This window comes from Rhinoderma darwinii, chromosome 4 (genome assembly GCF_050947455.1).
Source record: "Rhinoderma darwinii isolate aRhiDar2 chromosome 4, aRhiDar2.hap1, whole genome shotgun sequence".
Taxonomy (NCBI): Eukaryota; Metazoa; Chordata; class Amphibia; order Anura; family Rhinodermatidae; genus Rhinoderma; species Rhinoderma darwinii.
The window spans coordinates 103980754-103999468 of record NC_134690.1 but is presented as its reverse complement, the minus strand read 5'-3'; the positions used below and the strand labels follow the sequence as shown (position 1 = coordinate 103999468).

The 18715-nt window shown below is 42.8% G+C and overlaps 1 protein-coding gene across 5 annotated transcripts in view; it reads right to left on the bottom strand.

Annotated features, from left to right (window-relative positions):
* HLTF (helicase like transcription factor) overlaps nt 1–18715 on the bottom strand; it is a 123870-nt gene that overhangs the window by 43657 nt on the left and 61498 nt on the right. For all 5 annotated transcript variants that reach the window (XM_075861449.1, XM_075861446.1, XM_075861447.1 and 2 more), the window contains 7 exons: nt 13532–13606; nt 7214–7405; nt 5465–5536; nt 4815–4896; nt 4204–4261; nt 2451–2524; nt 2238–2336 (listed from right to left, as the gene is read on the bottom strand). In XM_075861449.1, the coding sequence (XP_075717564.1) occupies nt 2238–2336; nt 2451–2524; nt 4204–4261; nt 4815–4896; nt 5465–5536; nt 7214–7405; nt 13532–13606 (652 nt within the window). The remainder of the gene's footprint in view (nt 1–2237; nt 2337–2450; nt 2525–4203; nt 4262–4814; nt 4897–5464; nt 5537–7213; nt 7406–13531; nt 13607–18715) is intronic.

Genomic DNA, 18715 nt, shown 5'->3' with positions numbered 1-18715 from the left:
CAGAAAGCAAACTGCTGCCTAGGCTAGACTAAATTACAAAGCCAAACCACAGTGTCGGAGGAATGAGCCAACAGAGGAAGCGATGCTGGTCCCGAAAAAGGACCAGAAACAAAGCCCCAGATGTGGGTAAGTAGGCATTAAAAAAACAATATCCCCTATAAAAAATAAAAAAAAAGGGGCTTAAAGCACTTCCCAAGACAGGTCCCTGTCTGAAAGCTGGAGATGGTTACAAACTTACCCTCAAGTGTCCCCAGTTACACACAAGCTAACCTTCTCAGTAACCCCTAAATAAAACTAAAATATAAAATAGCAGCAGACCTGAGTATCAGGTGATGTCTGCCTCCTACAACACTAGGCTAAAAACTGAATATGCCAGTGTATGGCCCGGTATGTGTCGCCACCTACTGGCAGGAGCATATACTATGGTGCAGTGTCCCCCAATGATTAACGAGAAAAGTGGAAAGCCATTAGGGATCTTAGGTGCGACTCCTTTGGAACTAGCATTTAATCTATAGGGTCCTGCAAACGGCAACAGAGAAAGCAAAGGCATGGGCCAGCAATTATGTCTTGTCAAGCGAGGCCTTACAAAAGTACTGACCTGAATGAGAGTTGGCGGGCCAGTTTCTCCAGAAAGCACTAGCAAGGATGTCGTGACTCAGTTGTCTGGCCCATTCAGTAGCAGCCCTACTCACCCTGGTGCCTGGGAGAAAACACCTAAATGTGTACCTGCGGTGAAGGTAGATAAAGCAGGAGAGACTGACTGTTTATGGGAATGAGCAGATCTGGCCCGTTGCAGGGTCTGCCATGTAGTGGGTCTGTGGGGAGGAGGCACTGCAGATGAACGTGGAGGAGTCTTTCAGGTAACCAGTACAACATGCCTAGCATGGACTGGGAGAACTTGTTGAGGTCTGAAACCACCAAGGTTTCACTCAGGCCTACACTCAGGCCTCTGTGGGGGCTGAGAGGTGGGAAACAGGAGTGAAGGTTCACCAACAGGCTGTCTCTGTCCCAGGTAGTGCAGAGGGGTCCAGACTGGCAACACTGAAGTTTAGTGCTACAGCAGACAAAAATAGGTAGTCATGGCCGTTACTTGCCAGGGTGCTTCACCGCTAAATTCAGGAAACTATTACACCACTGTATGTAGAGGATTATGAGGCAGGGGCACTCTATGTGAGGCTAACAGCTGTAGGGGCAAGCTCAGCCTTGAATTGTGGCCATGGGCTGCAGGGGAGAACCACCAGAGACAGTAGATACACTGAGCTGGAAGCAGGGTCCTTATAAGCAGACCGATTGTTCCAGGTACTGTGCTGGCTGGCTCGCTGGGAGGAGAGGAGGAAAAAGCTACTGCATGTGGAAAACCCAATGAGAAGGGAAAACGCACGCTCCCCTCTTATTGGATCGGCATGCCCCTGAAACTGTAGATTGGCACGGGGCCTTCCAGTCATGCTGGAAGAGCAGGAAAGAGCCGAGAAACATGAAAGGTAGACAGCACCCTGCCATCAGAGGGGAGAGGACCCCCCTAGCGTTGTATTCCAGAGGAAGAGTGGGCTCACGAGGAATGGTGACAAGGGAAAGGAGAAAAGAGCTGCTTCCTTGGAGAGTAAGGAGAGCCAGTGCAGAGATTATGGGAAGAATCACTGCTATGAGAAACCCCAGTCCCAAGGAAAATAATAAAAAGATAGGAGATCACATGGAAGGGGTTGGAGGTGGATACTATACTCATCTCAAGGATACTTTCCGGAATTTAGCAGTTTCATCCCTTCAGCTACCTTGAAAAGGGAGGTACCGCCGTTAGAAAGCCAACTAGATAAATGGGTAACCCCATGGCTGGCGGGTTACAGGGGAGCAGGAGCTCTGCTGTGCCTCCTTTTGTTTTTGGAAGTATGGCGGGCAACAGCAAGTTTAGGACTCACTGTCTTCCCTCCATATATTGGGATATCATGTCATCTACTCAACCCTGTATTCCTAACCTAAAAGGGAAGGGGAAAAAAAAAAAAGTTGATTTGTCGGCCTCCTTCGAACACGAAGCAAAAACTGCTTAGCTCAGTGTCTGCAGGAGGGGTATAGCCTGGTTAGAGGAGGGAACACTTTTCCTACTTAGCATCTGACTCTTTTTTTGGCAGCAGGTACATCCAAGGTCATCTCTGCCCCCCCAATGACACAACCGAGAAATACATATGTACCATTATTATAGAGACTGCACTACACACCATGTGCTACCCAGGAAAAATACAAACCTATGGTTTTTTTCTTAGATTTTTTTTTCACTCCAGGAGATGCACCAGACAGAGCCATCGCAAACTGATCATCATCAACAAGACTGCAAGCTGGAGAAGCTAAATAACACAAAATAGTAAATGTAAACTGCCTTTATATGCCTTTACAGCAAAAGAGAAACAAAATACACACACACACACACACAATGTTGGTTCTTTCTATGTCATACTCACATTTCATTTTTCGTGGAAGCCACTCTTCTTCTTCAGAATCATTGAAAACACACTTAGCTTTTCTGGGTTTCTGCCTGGGGAAAAAAAACCTTCATTATAAACATGCCACAGTTGTTGGAACACAAAAAAACAACAAAAAAAATGTAGAGCCTGACGTATTAGAACATGATATTTCTCTGTATACTTACCCATTACAGAATAAACACAAGGACCCTGCCACCCTATGGTGGATGTGTAAATATCGGCTAATGACAAGCGAGGCCATACAGAAACACTACATGGTTGAATATAAAAAGTAGGGCTGTAGCCACTTAACAATTTTTACTGCACAGCCGCTGCACAAGTACTGCGGTGGTCCCAGTGGGAGTTCTGCCACCTATCAGAAAGTGAAGGCATATCACAGTGATAAACCGTCACTTAAAGGGAATGTGTTGCCAGAAAAACATGTTTTTTTTTAAAAAAATTAAACATTTAGTGTGTGGGTGATTAAACATTGTTCAAATTTTTTTTATTTTTTTCACGAGTCAGGAAATATTATAAATTAATTCTAATTTATAATACTACCCATTTTTGGTCACTAGATGGAGCTATTCCCAAAATTGCAGCATTGCAACATTGGGTTAAAAGCCCTCGCTCTAGTGAGCTCTCAGCATCCCCCCCTCCTTTATCCTGGCTAGTGCCGGGATAAACGAGGGGTTTGAACGGTGTAACCTCCTACACTGTGTGTCGCCATTTTTTGAGCTAACACACAGTGTAGTAGGTTTACATACAGTAGTAAACACACACAAACACGAACATACATTGAAATCTCTTACCTGCTCCTGCCGCCGCGGCTCCCTCCGGCCCGTCCGCTCCGTTTGCTGCCGCTGGTCCAAGTGCACAAATCCGGAAGCCGCGACCGGAAGTAGTAATATTACTATCCGGCCGCGACTTCCGGTCCACAGGAAAATGGCGCCGGACGGCGCCAATTTCGAATTGGACTGTGTGGGAGCGGCGCATGCGCAGTTCCCACACAGACGCCGTACACGGAAGTCAATGGGACGGGAGCCGTTCGCAGTCCCTATGGGACTGTGGCTGCCGTATTCCATGTCTGTATGTGTCGTTAATCGACAGACAGAAATGGAAAAAAAATGGCAGCCCCCATAGGGAAGAAAAAGTGTAAAAATAAGAAAAAGTAAAACACAAACACACAAATAAATATAAACGTTTTTAATAAAGCACTAACATCTTTAACATATAAAAAAATAATTTGTGATGACACTGTTCCTTTAAGGTAAAATCCAATGGCGCTATCTGTTCTCTACAACACATTAAAGGGAAATCTGTCAGCCATTTTGAGGCCTTAAAACCGTTGACAGCGCTATATTGGGGAGGGCTCTGTAACAATACCGGTAGTCTATGTCATGCAAATTGAATAACCAAGAAATCTACGTTTAAAAAAATATGGACCCGTATTTACGGGCACGGGTTCGTAAATACTGGTGCAATACGGGTCGAATACGTGTGACCAAGGACCCGTATTTACGCCAGTATTTACTGGAGGACAAAACTACGTTCGTGTGCATGAGGCCTAACTTTGTTGTTAGCCGATTTGCTATGTTTATGAAAATCTTGTTTTCTCTCCTGCACTCAATAGTATATTGAACTGTAATTTGTTTATAGTGCTGTACAAATGGCATCTGGTTTTGTACTCGGGGGAACACTTGCATGCAGAAATGATGAAGAAGTAAAGATATTAAGCATTAATACATACCTTTTAGGCCTTGTACCTGTAGCTTCTTGGCTATTACCACTCTCAAATGTTTCTTTAGCTTAACAAAAGAAATTAAAAATAATATTTATATATACATATACACACACACACACACACACACACTATGTGTATAATACAGATTTTATACACACGCACACAAAAAATATTCTCCCAGCTTAAAGTGGTTGTCTGGGAACCGGACGGTTTTTGATACGGATGAGTATATATTAAAATAGGTAGGGGTCAGACACCCGGACCCTGCACCGATCAGCTGTGTAGACTGCCTAGGGCACCGGACGTCTGTGCCAAAAGCAGATGACTCAGGGTCCCAGCACATCGACCTGCAGCTCTGCTCCCATTATACAGCACGACCGATATACAGTGTATGTTTTACACTGCACCGCGATTTATAAAATCCACAGTGAAAATCGGTGGCATTTCCCAGTTTTGCTTTGACTAGATCCAAGCCTATTCTTTATGAGGAGATAATAAAACGGGCTGAGGCCAGTTGTACGAGACACTTTGTATTGGAGTGAACTTCCTTTGTGTGTTGTAAACTATAAAAGTTTCTTAGAAGTTGATAAGTTGGATTTATATTCGTATATAATTACCACTGCACTGCCCTTGTGAAGAATTATTTCTTGATAGTTCACTTGGCTCATTTGTCAGAGATTTATCAGCTGTATTCATTTTCTGTACAGAAAAAAAAAAGGGAAGAGATATTACTACATTTACAACGTCAGAAATCCCCCCCCCCCCAAAAAAAAGAACCCAAACTCTCGCATGATAATAAAGAAGAACTCCCAGCAAAAATGGCTTCCCTTCCTTTACCCATTTGTAAATGAGGTGGTATAAAGGATACTGGGGTTAGAAAACTCAACTAGTAGTCTTGTAGTTTCAGCCTCCGTTCCGGAATGTTCGGTCACATGACTCCTGCTCGGAATATTTGAATCTTACACGTCTGATGTGTGGATAGGAAGTCAGTCTCTCTATTTATTCCTACGAGAGCCCTGATGCGAGTCTAACGAATAGAGACCGACTTCCTGTCCACACATCAGACGCTGTAAGATTTAAATAGAGTGGGAGTCATGTGATCGAACAGCAGGCGGAACATAGGCCGAAGCTACAAGATAAAGTCATAGGTACGTTTTCTAACCGCAGTATCGTTTATGCCACCTCAAATACAGACGGGGGAGGGAGGGTTATATTTTAGCTGGAAGCGCTTCTCTAACACAAACCTCACCTGTCGTCCCAATTTTACCTTCGTAGTTGGCAAAGGATGTCCATCATGAAAGTTTGTAAGAATTAACGCAATAATTGACAGGGTTTTTCCCTGGAAAACAAAAAATAACAAAAGAAAAAGTAAACAACACTTACATAATAGATCACTAAAACACTGAACGTTACTTTCCTAGGGGTGTACTACATCAAAGGAGCGTTCGCTCATAGCAACCAATTCGGTTTTGCATTTCTTTCAAAACAAATATGGATGAATCACTATTTGGTGCAATGAAGGGGCTGCGGCACAGTCCAGACTGCTGTGTTTTTCACCTCACACTGATTTCACTCAATCAACATCAAGTCGGCCCATTGGATAGAACAAATGTTCATTAAAATAAGAGGCGTCAGTCAGGAGGTTGCAAGAACATCTCTACAAGCCTCATGGACGCCTGTAAAGGCTCCTGAACGCCTTAGAATCAGTCTCACGTGAATTCTTTCGCCTGAGACGGAGTTCACTTTGAGCGGGAGGTGGGCGATGGCAGAACAGTATGAGAGGTAATAGAACATCATAAGAAGAGGTGCTCAGAACATAACTTTATGTACTTCTTTGAACTCCAGTGCTGATCTGCCAGCGCGGCTCTGTCGGGCTACTCCTAACTACATCAGTCAGGCGCTGGCACATGGAACCAATAAACCTCTATGTGGGCGCATGTGTGGAGTCATTTGGAGGCACCCAGCAGTCCCACTAGAAACGGAGGAGGGAGACAAGTCGGTGGCAGCGCCCAGGTCAGAGCCCTCCGCAAAGAGAGATCTGGAGAGAGGAAGATCGCCTGTGGTTCATTCCCTGCGCCATAAATCCCATTCCTTTATTGCCTCCTCCTCATTTCTCACCCTCCCCCAGCCCCTGTGCTTATGTGTGCCCATGATTATTGCCCAGCAATGTGATCCTCTAGGGTATTTTGTGATCCTCTAGATAAAATTGCCCCATTTTGCCAATATTTTTGTTAAAAATTGTGTCCAAATTGTCCGTATGTTTTCACCATTCCAGGCAAAAATAAAAAATAAAATTTTTCACCACGACATGTGTGAAGCCAACCTGATTGGAATTGGATCTATGCAAATCCCACTTCACACTGCTGCAAATTAATTTCTAATGAAGATAAATTTAAAAAAAAGAAAACATGTATGCCTACATGTTATTAATTTGATTTACCGCAAATTGCGCACACCTCCATGAAAAAAAAAACAAAACACATTTCAAAAATGCTAAGAGGATTATTTTTACTCTGATGGAAAATATGTAGTGACACCTGGCTGCGCTGTCCTTTCAAGTAACCGTCACTGGCTTTACTTAGATGGTGTGATTAACTATAATTAGCTGACCTTGTGTCTCCCAGGTGACGAGTGCGGGCAAGGGGGAGCAGCGGAAAACTATGTCAGCCCCTTAGTTTTAGTGATTGTTGGCGGCCTAGTGGTTGGACCACCCCCACTGATCATACATTTACAGCATAACTTTCCATAAACATAAAAACAAAGGAAACTTGAATTACTGCAGCCTTGTACATGTGGACGTGTAACATGACAGACAATGAGAACTTCCCATTAATGAAATAGTAAGGACAAGAGGTATGAAGAAGAGATTCAACTCAAAAAGGAGGCACGTCTTAGAATCTCATTCGGACTGTAAGGTTAAGGTACATTTTATTTAGTATTTATGGTCATTTCAACACCGAAAATAAGATTAAATAATGCTTAGTAGTTAGACTTAGCAGAACTGAGAAATACAAACCAGGCCCATGTCATCCGCCAAAATCCCTCCACAGACACTTTCAGGTCTTTCTTTTTCTGCAAAGTTCGTAAGTGTGTTGTAATAAAGGTTGCTCCTCTGTTCCCAAAAAGGGGGCAGCTCTTTACTGTTCTCACGTGAAATCATCCACGCCAGAGCCTGCTTCTGATGTGGGAGAAGTACTGTTTGCACGGCCTACACAAAACAAGAGGCAAGTGATTTCATTGAAGACACAGTCGTATTTTGAATCATACTGAAGCTCAGCCTTTAAGGGCAATGTATTGTGATTATTTTAACAAAATTAAATGTATTAACATTTACTAATACTTGTAATATAATTTTCAGCTTACACACAATCTACAACACGTACCATAGTGAATGCTGTAGTCGTCATTACTCAGCTCCCCTCCGTTATTAGGTTGTAGTATGGGAGAAACCGTGCCGAGTAATTACATATTCAGACTACAATACGTGGTGTAGACTGCCATCTATAAAAAACGAGTGGGACACGAGATGCCGTAGAGTAGATGGAGGTGAGGACCATATAATGCCAGCCACAACACCCTCTCTACACTACAGGCAGAAAAGCACTTTCCAAATTAGACAATGTATACAGCAGCATAGCTTTTATTCTCTTTTTGCGTTACTATTGCATTACATCAGGTCACCACAAGTTGTATATCATCCAATTGCCGTTGATAGTCAGAACCAGTACTGGTAGAACCATCGTAGATAGTGGATCCACGTATCGGTCAGACTGCAGGTAAGGGATCAGAAAGGAATTTTTCCAGTCTAATGGATAACGCAGCAAATATCGGTCAGTTGCCAGACATCGAGAACCTAGGTGGGAACCCCTTTAATTCCATCAATTTATTATAGCTCCTCTGATAATTTCCTTACAGCTTCACCCTATTGGCCTTAAACACACTGCTCTCTCTTGATTTTCTTCCTACCTCTATGACCACTTGTTCGGTGTGTCATTTACTGGCACTACTTCTGCTCTTCCCCACGCTGTCGGGGTTCCTCAGGGATCAGTCCTAGGTCTCCTCTTTTCTCTCTAAAGAGCCCCCATTGGGCAACCTATCAGTAGATTTGTCTTCCAGTGACATCACCCCCGCTCAAATACAAAACACCAGTGATTGTCAGCTGTCTCTAACATCATGTCCTCTATCTAAAACTGAATCTTTAAAATATACTGAGCTCTTTGTATTTGCACCATCTACTATCCTACTTAAACCGGATGTCTCCAGGTCAGTGTGTGGTACTACTATTACTACTAGGTGCATGCCCACGGTCTTGGGGTTATGGTTGACTCAGATATTTCCTTTACTTCGTATATTCAACTACATTCACACTCCTATCACCTGCACCTCAAAAATAATATCCAGAACCCACCCTTTTCTTACAGTGGAAACAGTCAAAATTATTATTGTCATTCTGATTTACTCACGTCTTGACTACTGTAACTCATTACTAGTCAGTCTTCCCCTCACTAAACTCTTCCCTCTCCAATCTATCCTGAATGCAGCAGCCAGGCTCATCTTTCTGACAAACCGCTACACCAACGCCTCTACCCTGTGCCAGTCACTGCACTGGTTGGCCATTCACTTTTTAAAACAATTTACTCTCACCCACAATTCTCTCCATAGTGCTGCTCCTTCTCCATCTACCACCCTACGTTCTGCCAATGATAGAAGATTAACATCCTCCTTAATCCGAACCTCCCACTCCGGTCTCCAAGACTCTTCTCATGCTGCACCAGTCCTCTGGAACGCGCTAACCCAGGTGATCAGATTCTCAACCTTCCCAGTTGTAAGCGTGCCCTGAAAACACATTTTTAGACAGGCCAATAACATTCCCTAACCTGACTACTTTCCCTGGCCCCCCCATTTACATTAGTCATCAGAGCCTGATCCCTTCTTTCAACATTATCCCCCACACACATACACAGACACTGGCTGGTGACCGGCTCATGCAGCTTTATGTGTACTACCCCAAGTTTATAAAAGTTGGATGGACCATTGTACAAGCACTTTTTACATTATGTCACCCCTATTTCCTCATAGACTAAGCTCCTGCGAGCAGGTTCCTAACTCCTCGTTTGAATTGCGGATTATTTTGTCAATATGTAATATCTAATATGGTCTGTGGCGGGCAGAAAATAAATGGACAGACAGAGTGTGACTTTTGACACATTAGGCCCATCTTGAGGCAGCACTTCCAAAAAATATCAGTAATTTATTCACCCGTGCGACGTTTCAGTTCGATAGGACCTTTCTCAAGCATGCTTTCACGGATAGCACCCTGACCCATTCATTTCAATAGCCCCATGCACACTTCCGTTATTTTCACAGATCCGTTCCGTCAGAAGTAGAGCATGTCCTACTTTTGTCAGTGGTTCCGTGACCCATAGAAGTCAATGGGTCCGTGAAAAAAAACCAGACGGAACATGGAAGGCTTCCGTGTGCCGTCCGTTTTTGACGGATCCGTTGCCATAGCAACGGCAGGGCGTGCCAATGTTCACAGACTACAGTACACATTCATTCCTGAAGATGGACGTTGAGAGACTTAACGGATCCGTGAAAAACGGAAGCACAACGTCCATTTAACCCCTTAGTGACCAGCCCATTTTAGGCCTTAATGACCAAGCTATTTTATTTGTTTTTCTATAGTCGCATTCAAAGAGCTATAACGTTTTTATTTTTTCGTCTACATAGCTGTATGAGGACTTGTTTTTTGCGGGATTAGTTGTGCTTTTTAATGGCACAATTTTTGGGTACATATAATTTTTATATTAACTTTTATTAACCTTTTTGGGGGGGGGGGATTATAAAAAAAACTGAAATTCCGCCATTGTTCTATGCGTTTTTAAATTGACGCCGTTCACTGTGCGACGTAATTAACATGTGACCTTTATTCTATGGGTCGGTACGATTACGGCGATACCACATATGTGGAGGTTTTTTTATGTTTTACGACTTTTGCACAATAAAAACACTTTTGAACTAAAATTATTTGTTTTTGCATCGTCGCTTTCCAAGAGCCGTAATTTTTTTATTTTTCCATCAATGTAGTGATTTTTTGAGCTTGTTTTCTGCGGGACAAGACGTAGTTTTGAATGGTACTGTTTTGGGGTACATGGGACTTATTGATTCATTTTTATTATGACTTTTTTGGGGGGCAATGGAAAAAAATTGCAATTTCGCCATAGTTTTTTGCGTTTTTTTTTTACGGTGTTCACTTTGCGGTTTAAATTACATATTAACTTTATTAATGGAGTCATTACGGTCGCGGCGATACCACATATGTGTACTTTTTTTTTTTTTTTACACTTTTACTAAATAAAAACCACTTTTTTACTTTTTTACTGTACTTTTTATTAATAATCTTTATTTCACTTTGATTACTTATTTTATTAGTCCCACTAGGGGACTTTACTGTGCGATATTCCGATCGCTGCTATAATGCTCTGGTATATTTCGTATACCAGAGCATTATTGCCTGTCAGTGTAAATCTGACAGGCAATCTGTTAGGACGTGCCTCCGACGCGTCCTAACAGGCATATGTCCAGGGCAGACCTGGGGGCTTTTATCAGTCCCCCGGCTGCCATGACACCCCATCGGAGACCCGCGATTGCATTCGCGTGCCGCCGATGGGTGACAGAGGGAGCGCACTCCCTCTGTAAACAAAGTTAAATGCCGCGGTCGCTATTGACGGCGGCATTTAACGGGTTAAACGGCCGCGATCGAAGTAAACTTCGATTGCGGGCGTTGGAGCAGGAGCTCAGCTGTCATCAGACAGCAGAGCCCCGGCTCCTGCCTGCACGGGAGACCCGTGCAGGACTTAGACTAGGCTGACGTGAAAAGGCGTCAGCCTAGCCTAAAGCCCATTAGTGAATCACGTAAAAAGGCGTATTAGTGGTCACTAAGGGGTTAAAATGGAAACACGGAATGGACACGGAGTACACACGGATACCATAATGGACACGCGGATCCGTGAAAAACGGTGATGGAAGTGTGCATGAGGCCTTAGGCCTCATGCCCAATTCAGATATTTTCTTCAGGCTGCTATCCGTTTTTATAACTGATAGCACCTCGACACATTAATTTCTATGGGGACATGAACACTTCAGTCTTTTTGACGCTTCCGTCCGTCCGTTCCGTCAAAAGTAGTGCATGTCCTACTTTTGTCCTTCGTTCAGTGACCGTGGGGCCCATTGAAGTCCAAGGGTCCGTCAAAAAAAACTAACAGCACACGGACGACATCTGTGTGCCATTCATTTTTCACGGACCTGTTGCTAAGCAACTGCAGAGTAGGGATGTCACGATACCAGAATTTGGACTTCGATACTGATACTCCGTGTAATATTGCGATTTCGATACCAAAACTATACTTTGCCAACAGTAATAAAAAAAGTTTTCGTTTTCTAATGTGAGGCGCGAGGTGTGATTACTATTAATGTGAGGCACATTCAAAATTCATTAACCCCATCATGTTTCGCAGTCATAATGGGTTAATGTGTAAGGTAGATGATGGGGTTAATTACTATTAATGTGAGGCACATGGAGGTTAAATTCATCACACCTCGTGCCCCACAATAAGTGAAAGAAAGCAGTTTTTATTTAATTTTTTTACAGCGTACACATCATAAATGACGCAAAAAAAAAATTGTTGTTCAGGTTATTACGGCCGCGCCAATACCGAATACGTATATTTTATGTATTGAGACTTAGTTTAATGTTAATTGTAAAAAAGGTGTATGTGTATTTTTTTATTTAACATTACTTTGTTTTTACATTATTTTTTTTAACGTACTGGCATATATTTATATACCAGTACATTAGCCTGTATACTGATAGTACACAGGCAGTTGTTAGGACATACCTAAGTATGCCCTAACAACGGGAAATATGGTAGGAAAGCCCTGGGGTCCTTCAATGGACCCTGGGCTGTCTGCCCATATATGGTATGGCCCTCAATCGCGTCACAGGGATTCCTGTGATGCGGTCCAAGGGGCATCCCCCCTTCTCACTTCCTCTTGAATGCTGCGTTCAGCTTTGACCGCAGCATTCAGGAGAATAGCGTTGGAGAAGAGAGGTTTCTCTGATTTACGCCGTTATAGAGCGGGGCTGCGGCTGTGTAATACAGCCATTGCCCCGTTCCTGACAGTAAGGGCTTATTCAGACGAACGGGATATACGTCCGTGCAACGAGCGTGATTTTCACGAGCGTCGCACGGACCTATATTAGTCTATGGGGCAGTGCAGACAGGTGCGTGATTTTTACACTGCGTGAGTCCGCAGCGCAAAAGTCACGACATGTCCGTTCTTTGGCCGTATTTCGCGCATCACGCACCCATTGAAGTCAATGGGTGCGTGAAAATCATGCATGCCCCACGGAAGCACTTCAGTGCGACCAGCGTGATTTGCGCAACAGCTGTGAAAAGGATGAATGAAAACAGAAAAGCACCACGTGCTTCTCTGTTTACAAACATCCAAACGGAGTGTCATAAGGAGTGTCATAACGAAAAGCACGCAGCTGCGCACCATATGATGCTGACACACGGAGCTGTCAAGTGCCTTTTGCACAGGCAAAACGCTGCGTTTTTTGCGTGCTAAAAAAGCACACGCTCGTGGGAATCCGGCCTAAGTGCGCGTGCGGTCAGCATGATGTGATGCGGCCGGCGCTGCACTAAAAGCGGCTGCGCAGGCACTAAAGACAGAACATGGGGGTGTTTTGCACAGCGCCCGCCATGTTCTGTCTTCAGTGCCACCGCTCATTAGTGCAGCGCTGATCGCATCGCAACATCCTGACGGCGCGCACTTGACAGGACTCAGGAGCGGGGCAATGACTGCATTACACAGCCGCAGCCCCGCTCTCATACATTCATGTATTACAATTCTGAGCTGTGCGGCCGCACAGCTAAGTATCGAAATACATGAAACAACGGTATCGAACCGTTTGGGGAGGCACAGTATCGAAGTTTAGATGCATCGTGCATCCCTACGGCAGAGCATGCCAAAGTTCTCTGCATTCAACACACAAGATGGATTTTAAAAAACCATTTAAAATGGAAGACAAACGGAAGCACAACATCCGTTTAAAACGGAACGGACGCGGAGTGACAACGGAAACTACACAGATGTCACAATGGACACATAGATCAGTTTTATACGGACGTGAAAATGGTGATGGATGTCTGCATGAGGCCTTATGGGCAGGGACCACTCTTCTTTATTTGTTTGATTATTTTTAATTTTCCTACAAAATGACAGAAGTTCACCAAATGTATAATTCACAAATACCAGCATAAAACCTCACCTTTGCAGGCTCTAATGCTTGTGTTTTATCATCTTCTTTCAAATCTTCAAATAATTTATCAAATTCAGTCTTTAGCTGGAATCAAGATATTAAAAGAAAATATATATCAGAGCACATGTATCAAACTATCCTGTTTCCACCCAAAAATTCTAAACCGTAGATCCAAGATACCACTTCTGAGTAAGGCCTCATTCACCTCCAAGTGAATGCAAAACATTTTGCGCGAAAAACCAACGCCTTCCCATAATGCGATCCAATCCCCTTTTTGGTGCTAAATATATACTCAAAATATCAGGTTGCCAAAAAAGCAAATCAGGGGGGGTAGTGTAGAGCTATAGAAGTCGGCAAACACATTTTGACATGTGCCCCGCACCTTTGATCCGTGTAATTATGCCACACCCTAGTGACACCCTCCGGGGTTCAGCTCAATGTACGTACCCGCCTCTTCCACCGTACGTCTCCTTACGGCTCATCATTCTTTCCCGCCCCTTCCGGTACCGCTTCATATGTAATGCACGTAGAATGATTGTGATTTGGTGCTCGCTGTAACAAAGATGCGATTGGTGCGTACTGCGTTGTGGGTGTGTTTATCGAACTAAAACATGCCTGGACAAGTCTGGGACGTGTCGGAACATGTTTTATAAAATTATAAGTTTGCTTGTGCGCATGACAGGTGCATATTTAAACACATTCAGTAATTATTTAAAATAAAGCGCAAAAAAATTATTTTTGTATATTTATTATAAAAAAAAAAAGTTACGATTTACCTGGGGAGGGATTCAAACACTCGCCGACATACGCCGAATGGATTTTGAAGTCCAACGCCTTAGGCTGGGTTCACACCGTTTTTTGCAGGAGGAAAATCTGCCTCAAAATTCCATTTGGAATTTTGAGGCAGATTTTGCTCTGATGGCACGCCGATTTTCGTGGCGTTTTTCGGCCGTGGCCATTGAGCGATGCGGGCAAAAAAACGCCACGAAATTCGCTTCTTCTGCCTCCCATTGATGTGGGAGGTCAGAAGCGTAAACGCCCGAAGATAGGGCATGTCCCTTCTTTTTCCCGCAAGCCGGTTTTTGCGCTCGCGGGGAAAAAACGGCTCCGCCTCCCATTTAAATTTTTGTCCGTTTTTGGCACGTTTTCCGAGGCGGTTTCCGCGTGAAAAAACTCAGTGTGAACTGGCTCTAAGACCGCTCGCCACCTTGTTATAGAATGGTTGTTGTGGAGGTAGAATAATACCAAAAAGTGTATTAAGGGGATGATTGAGACTTACCAGCATCTACGAATCCATCAACTTACTAGTGTGCACTTTATATTTATTAATTATATTCAAGGGTCTGGTCCGGGTTGGTCCTCTTAATTTATTTATTTATGGGGGGTTTTCTAAGACACATGGTATTTTGCATTAGATTTGGTACAATTATATTTAATTATTTTTCCTTTTGGTTATAGTTGGTGGTATAGTATTTGTTTAATTACTATCTTTGTAATGTATTATTAGAATTTTTATGGAATTTTAATATATGGATGGTATTTAAATATATGTACAATCATGCAATTATTTATTTAATGAGCAATCCATTTTTGGTATTTTGTAATACGCATATAAGGATATTTCGATATAGTCAGGTCTATTTCATGTGCATGTACATGGGTATTTTTGGCTTTCTAGGGACCGGTATGATTAACGACACTTTCCCCATTGACAGTACGCTTCTTGTCTCACCTGTTGGGTACTTGGTGTGCGCATGCGGGTCGCGTGATCTCCCATGTGTCGGACCGGAAGTTGTCTTTAGGTTTGAGAACGACTCCTGGTTTCCAGGTACAACTTCCGGCCGTGACGCGGATGGTCTGACGCATGGAGATGGGCGTGACCTGTCTTGCGCCGGTTAACATCACCTCATTTGGAGGTGTACTTAAGAGGGGAAACACTAGGCATACTTCACCTCCTGACGAAGGAAGCGAAACGCGCGTCGAGGTGGTCCTCGGATCGGAGTGTGTTCTTTTCACCATGTCCACTTCAGGTAAATGACTAGCCCATTTAGACATTGATGTTCTTTTGCATACTCATTGAGTTATATTTTGCCATCTAAAGTTGATCATTCTAGATATCTGATCTTCTGGTTATTCTACTATAATATCATACTGCTGCAATTATGTTATAATTTATGGTCATTTCCATTGGACTTGGTGAACATTCCCATCCGGGGTGTTTTTAGCTCTTTGTATTTTAAATGTATGTTTTTGTGGGTAATTTTTCCCGTATGGGACAATAAAGATTTATTTATTTTATATTCTTGCTGTCTACTTGATGTTATTTATACATCAGGTATATTTTTGGATTTTGATGATTGAGATGCTACCTTAGTTCAGGCTTAGCTAAGCAAGGCGGCGCAATGTACATTTAACGTAGTCAACCATTTAGGGTTTACCACCTGCACAGTAAATATTTCACCGGTGAACATCTGTTTATAGCCTTTGCTGAATAGATCCTTAAATTTCGAAATCCTGAGCTGGTCGCCGTCGTTCAACAACAGTTTAACTAATTTCGCTTTGAAATATTCTCCGTAAAAATTCTTCCAAACGTCTAGCGAATTTATGTTTGTGACATCCACCGGTGGACAGCGTATTGTCTGGTGTACTGTATGGTTATAACTAAACATTAAATCCTGCAGTACATATATATATATATATATATATACACACACACACAGTTCAAAAGCAAATGAACACAGCACTCCAACATACCTATATATTAGGCCATGTGCTCGTTACTAGAGGATGAATCAGTTCCCCAAATTGAATGTAGAAAAACCATAGAGCAAAGTAACGGCACCAGGACTTCAGAGTAGATGAAATAGGGTGGATTTATTCACCTCAAGATAGCGACGTTTCAGTTAGTCAAGCTTGAGAGAGGTTGTGACGTACCGAAACGTCGCTCACTTGAGGTGAATAAATCCACCCTATGTCATCTACTCTGAAGTCCTGGTGCCGCTACTTTGCTGGTTTGCAATTTTTGGGGTATGCATCCATGGAGTAAAATGATCTGAAAGGCACCTGCGACACTTGAGCCTGTTTTCGCATGTGCCCAGGCATATTTTAAGAAAATACATTGATAACGATCAGAATATATATTTTCCGCCTCCGTTGAAATTGGCAAAATCAATCATGGACACAAGATATGCCTGCCACTGAGCGTCTACACTAGATACACAAATCATATTTCTCTTGAAATTATGTCGTAATCCCTTAAAGGGAATGTGACGCTAGAAAAAGATATTTTTTTTTTTAGTTAAACAATTAGTGTATAGGTGATTAAACATTGTTATAATTTTTTTAATTTTTTTCACGAGTCAGGAAATATTATAAATTAGATTCTAATTTATAATATTTCCCAGCGCTGGTCACTAGATGGAGCAATTCCCAAAATTGCAGCATTGCATGTGGTAAAGCAACCACATTGCTTTATGCTGCAAAATTTGAGAAAACTCACTCGCTCTAGTGAGCTCTCAGAATCCCCCGCTCCTTTATCCTGGCTAGTGCCGGGAGAAACGAGGGGATTGAACGGTCAAACCTCCTACACTGTGTGTCGCCATTTTTTGAGCTAACACACAGTGTAGTAGGTTAACATACAGTAGTAAACACACAGTAAAACACTTACATACACAGAAATAACTTACCTGCTCCAGTCGCCGCCGCTCCCTCCGGTCCGTCCGCTCCATCTGCTACCGCCGCTCCAAGTGCACAAGCCCGGAAGCCGCAACCGGAAGTAGTAATCTTACTGTCCGGCCGCGACTTCCGGTCTACAGGAAAACGGCGCCGGACGGCGCACAGTTCAACTTGGACTGTGTGGGAGCGGCGCATGTGCCGTTCCCACACAGACGGCGTACAGCATAGTGGATGGAACGGGCCCCGTTCGCATTCACTATGGGACTGTAGCTGCCGTATTCCATGTCTGTATGTGTCGTTAATCGACACATACAGAAATGGAAAAAAAAAATGGCAGCCCCCATAGGGAAGAAAAAGTTCAAAAATAAAAAAAATGTAAAACACAAACACACAAATAAATCTAAAAGTTTTTAATAAAACACTAAAATCAAACTGATGTGAAAAAAAATGTTTTCGTGACACTGTTCCTGTAAGTGAATAGGCATCTTGATCCAATAACCAATTTTTGATTAACCGGTTAAGGACTAGGCTGTTTTACAGCTAAATGACCAGAGCAAATTTCACAATTTTGCTATGCGCTTCTTTAGATGACTATAACTCAGCAGGTGAATAAAGTTCATCTTTGAATTTTACACTCTTTTTAAAGGACAGATAGGGCTTTGTTTTAGTGGCATTTGTCAGTATATATCATTTTTTTTTTTTTCACTAAAGTGGGCAAAATTGGAAAAAAATGCAAGAATTTAACAATTGCGTCGGTTTATGCTAGCATTTTTCACACACGGTATGAACCACGGCCAAAATTAATCTCCTTTCACATTCTTCCACTTCTCCCGTGCATGGGGATACCAAATATGTGAGCCTTATTCACTGTGCGGGCATGTGCCAGGGCTTGGCATAAAAGGAGGCTTTTTGGCCTTTTCGGTCCAGGAATTTTGCATTTGATTTTAGAGCCGTATACTGTTTTCTGGGGGGCCTAATGCTGCTGAAACATTAGAAACACCCCATAAATGACTTCATTCACACAAGTAGACCCCACAAGGTTTCCTTCAAGGGGTTTATCATATTTTTAGCAAGTCCAGTTTTCTTCTGAAAGTTTCTTGAATAAGATGGAACAAAATAAAATCAGCACTTTTTTAGCAAATGCGTCAGTTTAGGCTAGTATTTTTCACACACGGTATAGACCACGGACAAAATTCATCTCCTTTCACGTTCTTCCACTTCTCCCGTGCATGGGGATACCAAATATGTGTGCCTTATTCGCTGTGCGGGCATGTGCCAGGGCTTGGCATAAAAGGAGGCTTTTTGGCCTTTTCGGTCCAGGAATTTTGCATTTGATTTTAGAGCCGCATACTGTTTTCTGGGGGGCCTAATGCTGCTGAAAGATTAGAATCACCCCATAAATGACTTCATTCACACAAGTAGACCCCACAAGGTTTCCTTCAAGGGGTTTATCATATTTTTAGACAGTCCAGTTTTCTTCTGAAAGTTTCTTGAATAAGATGGAACAAAATAAAATTA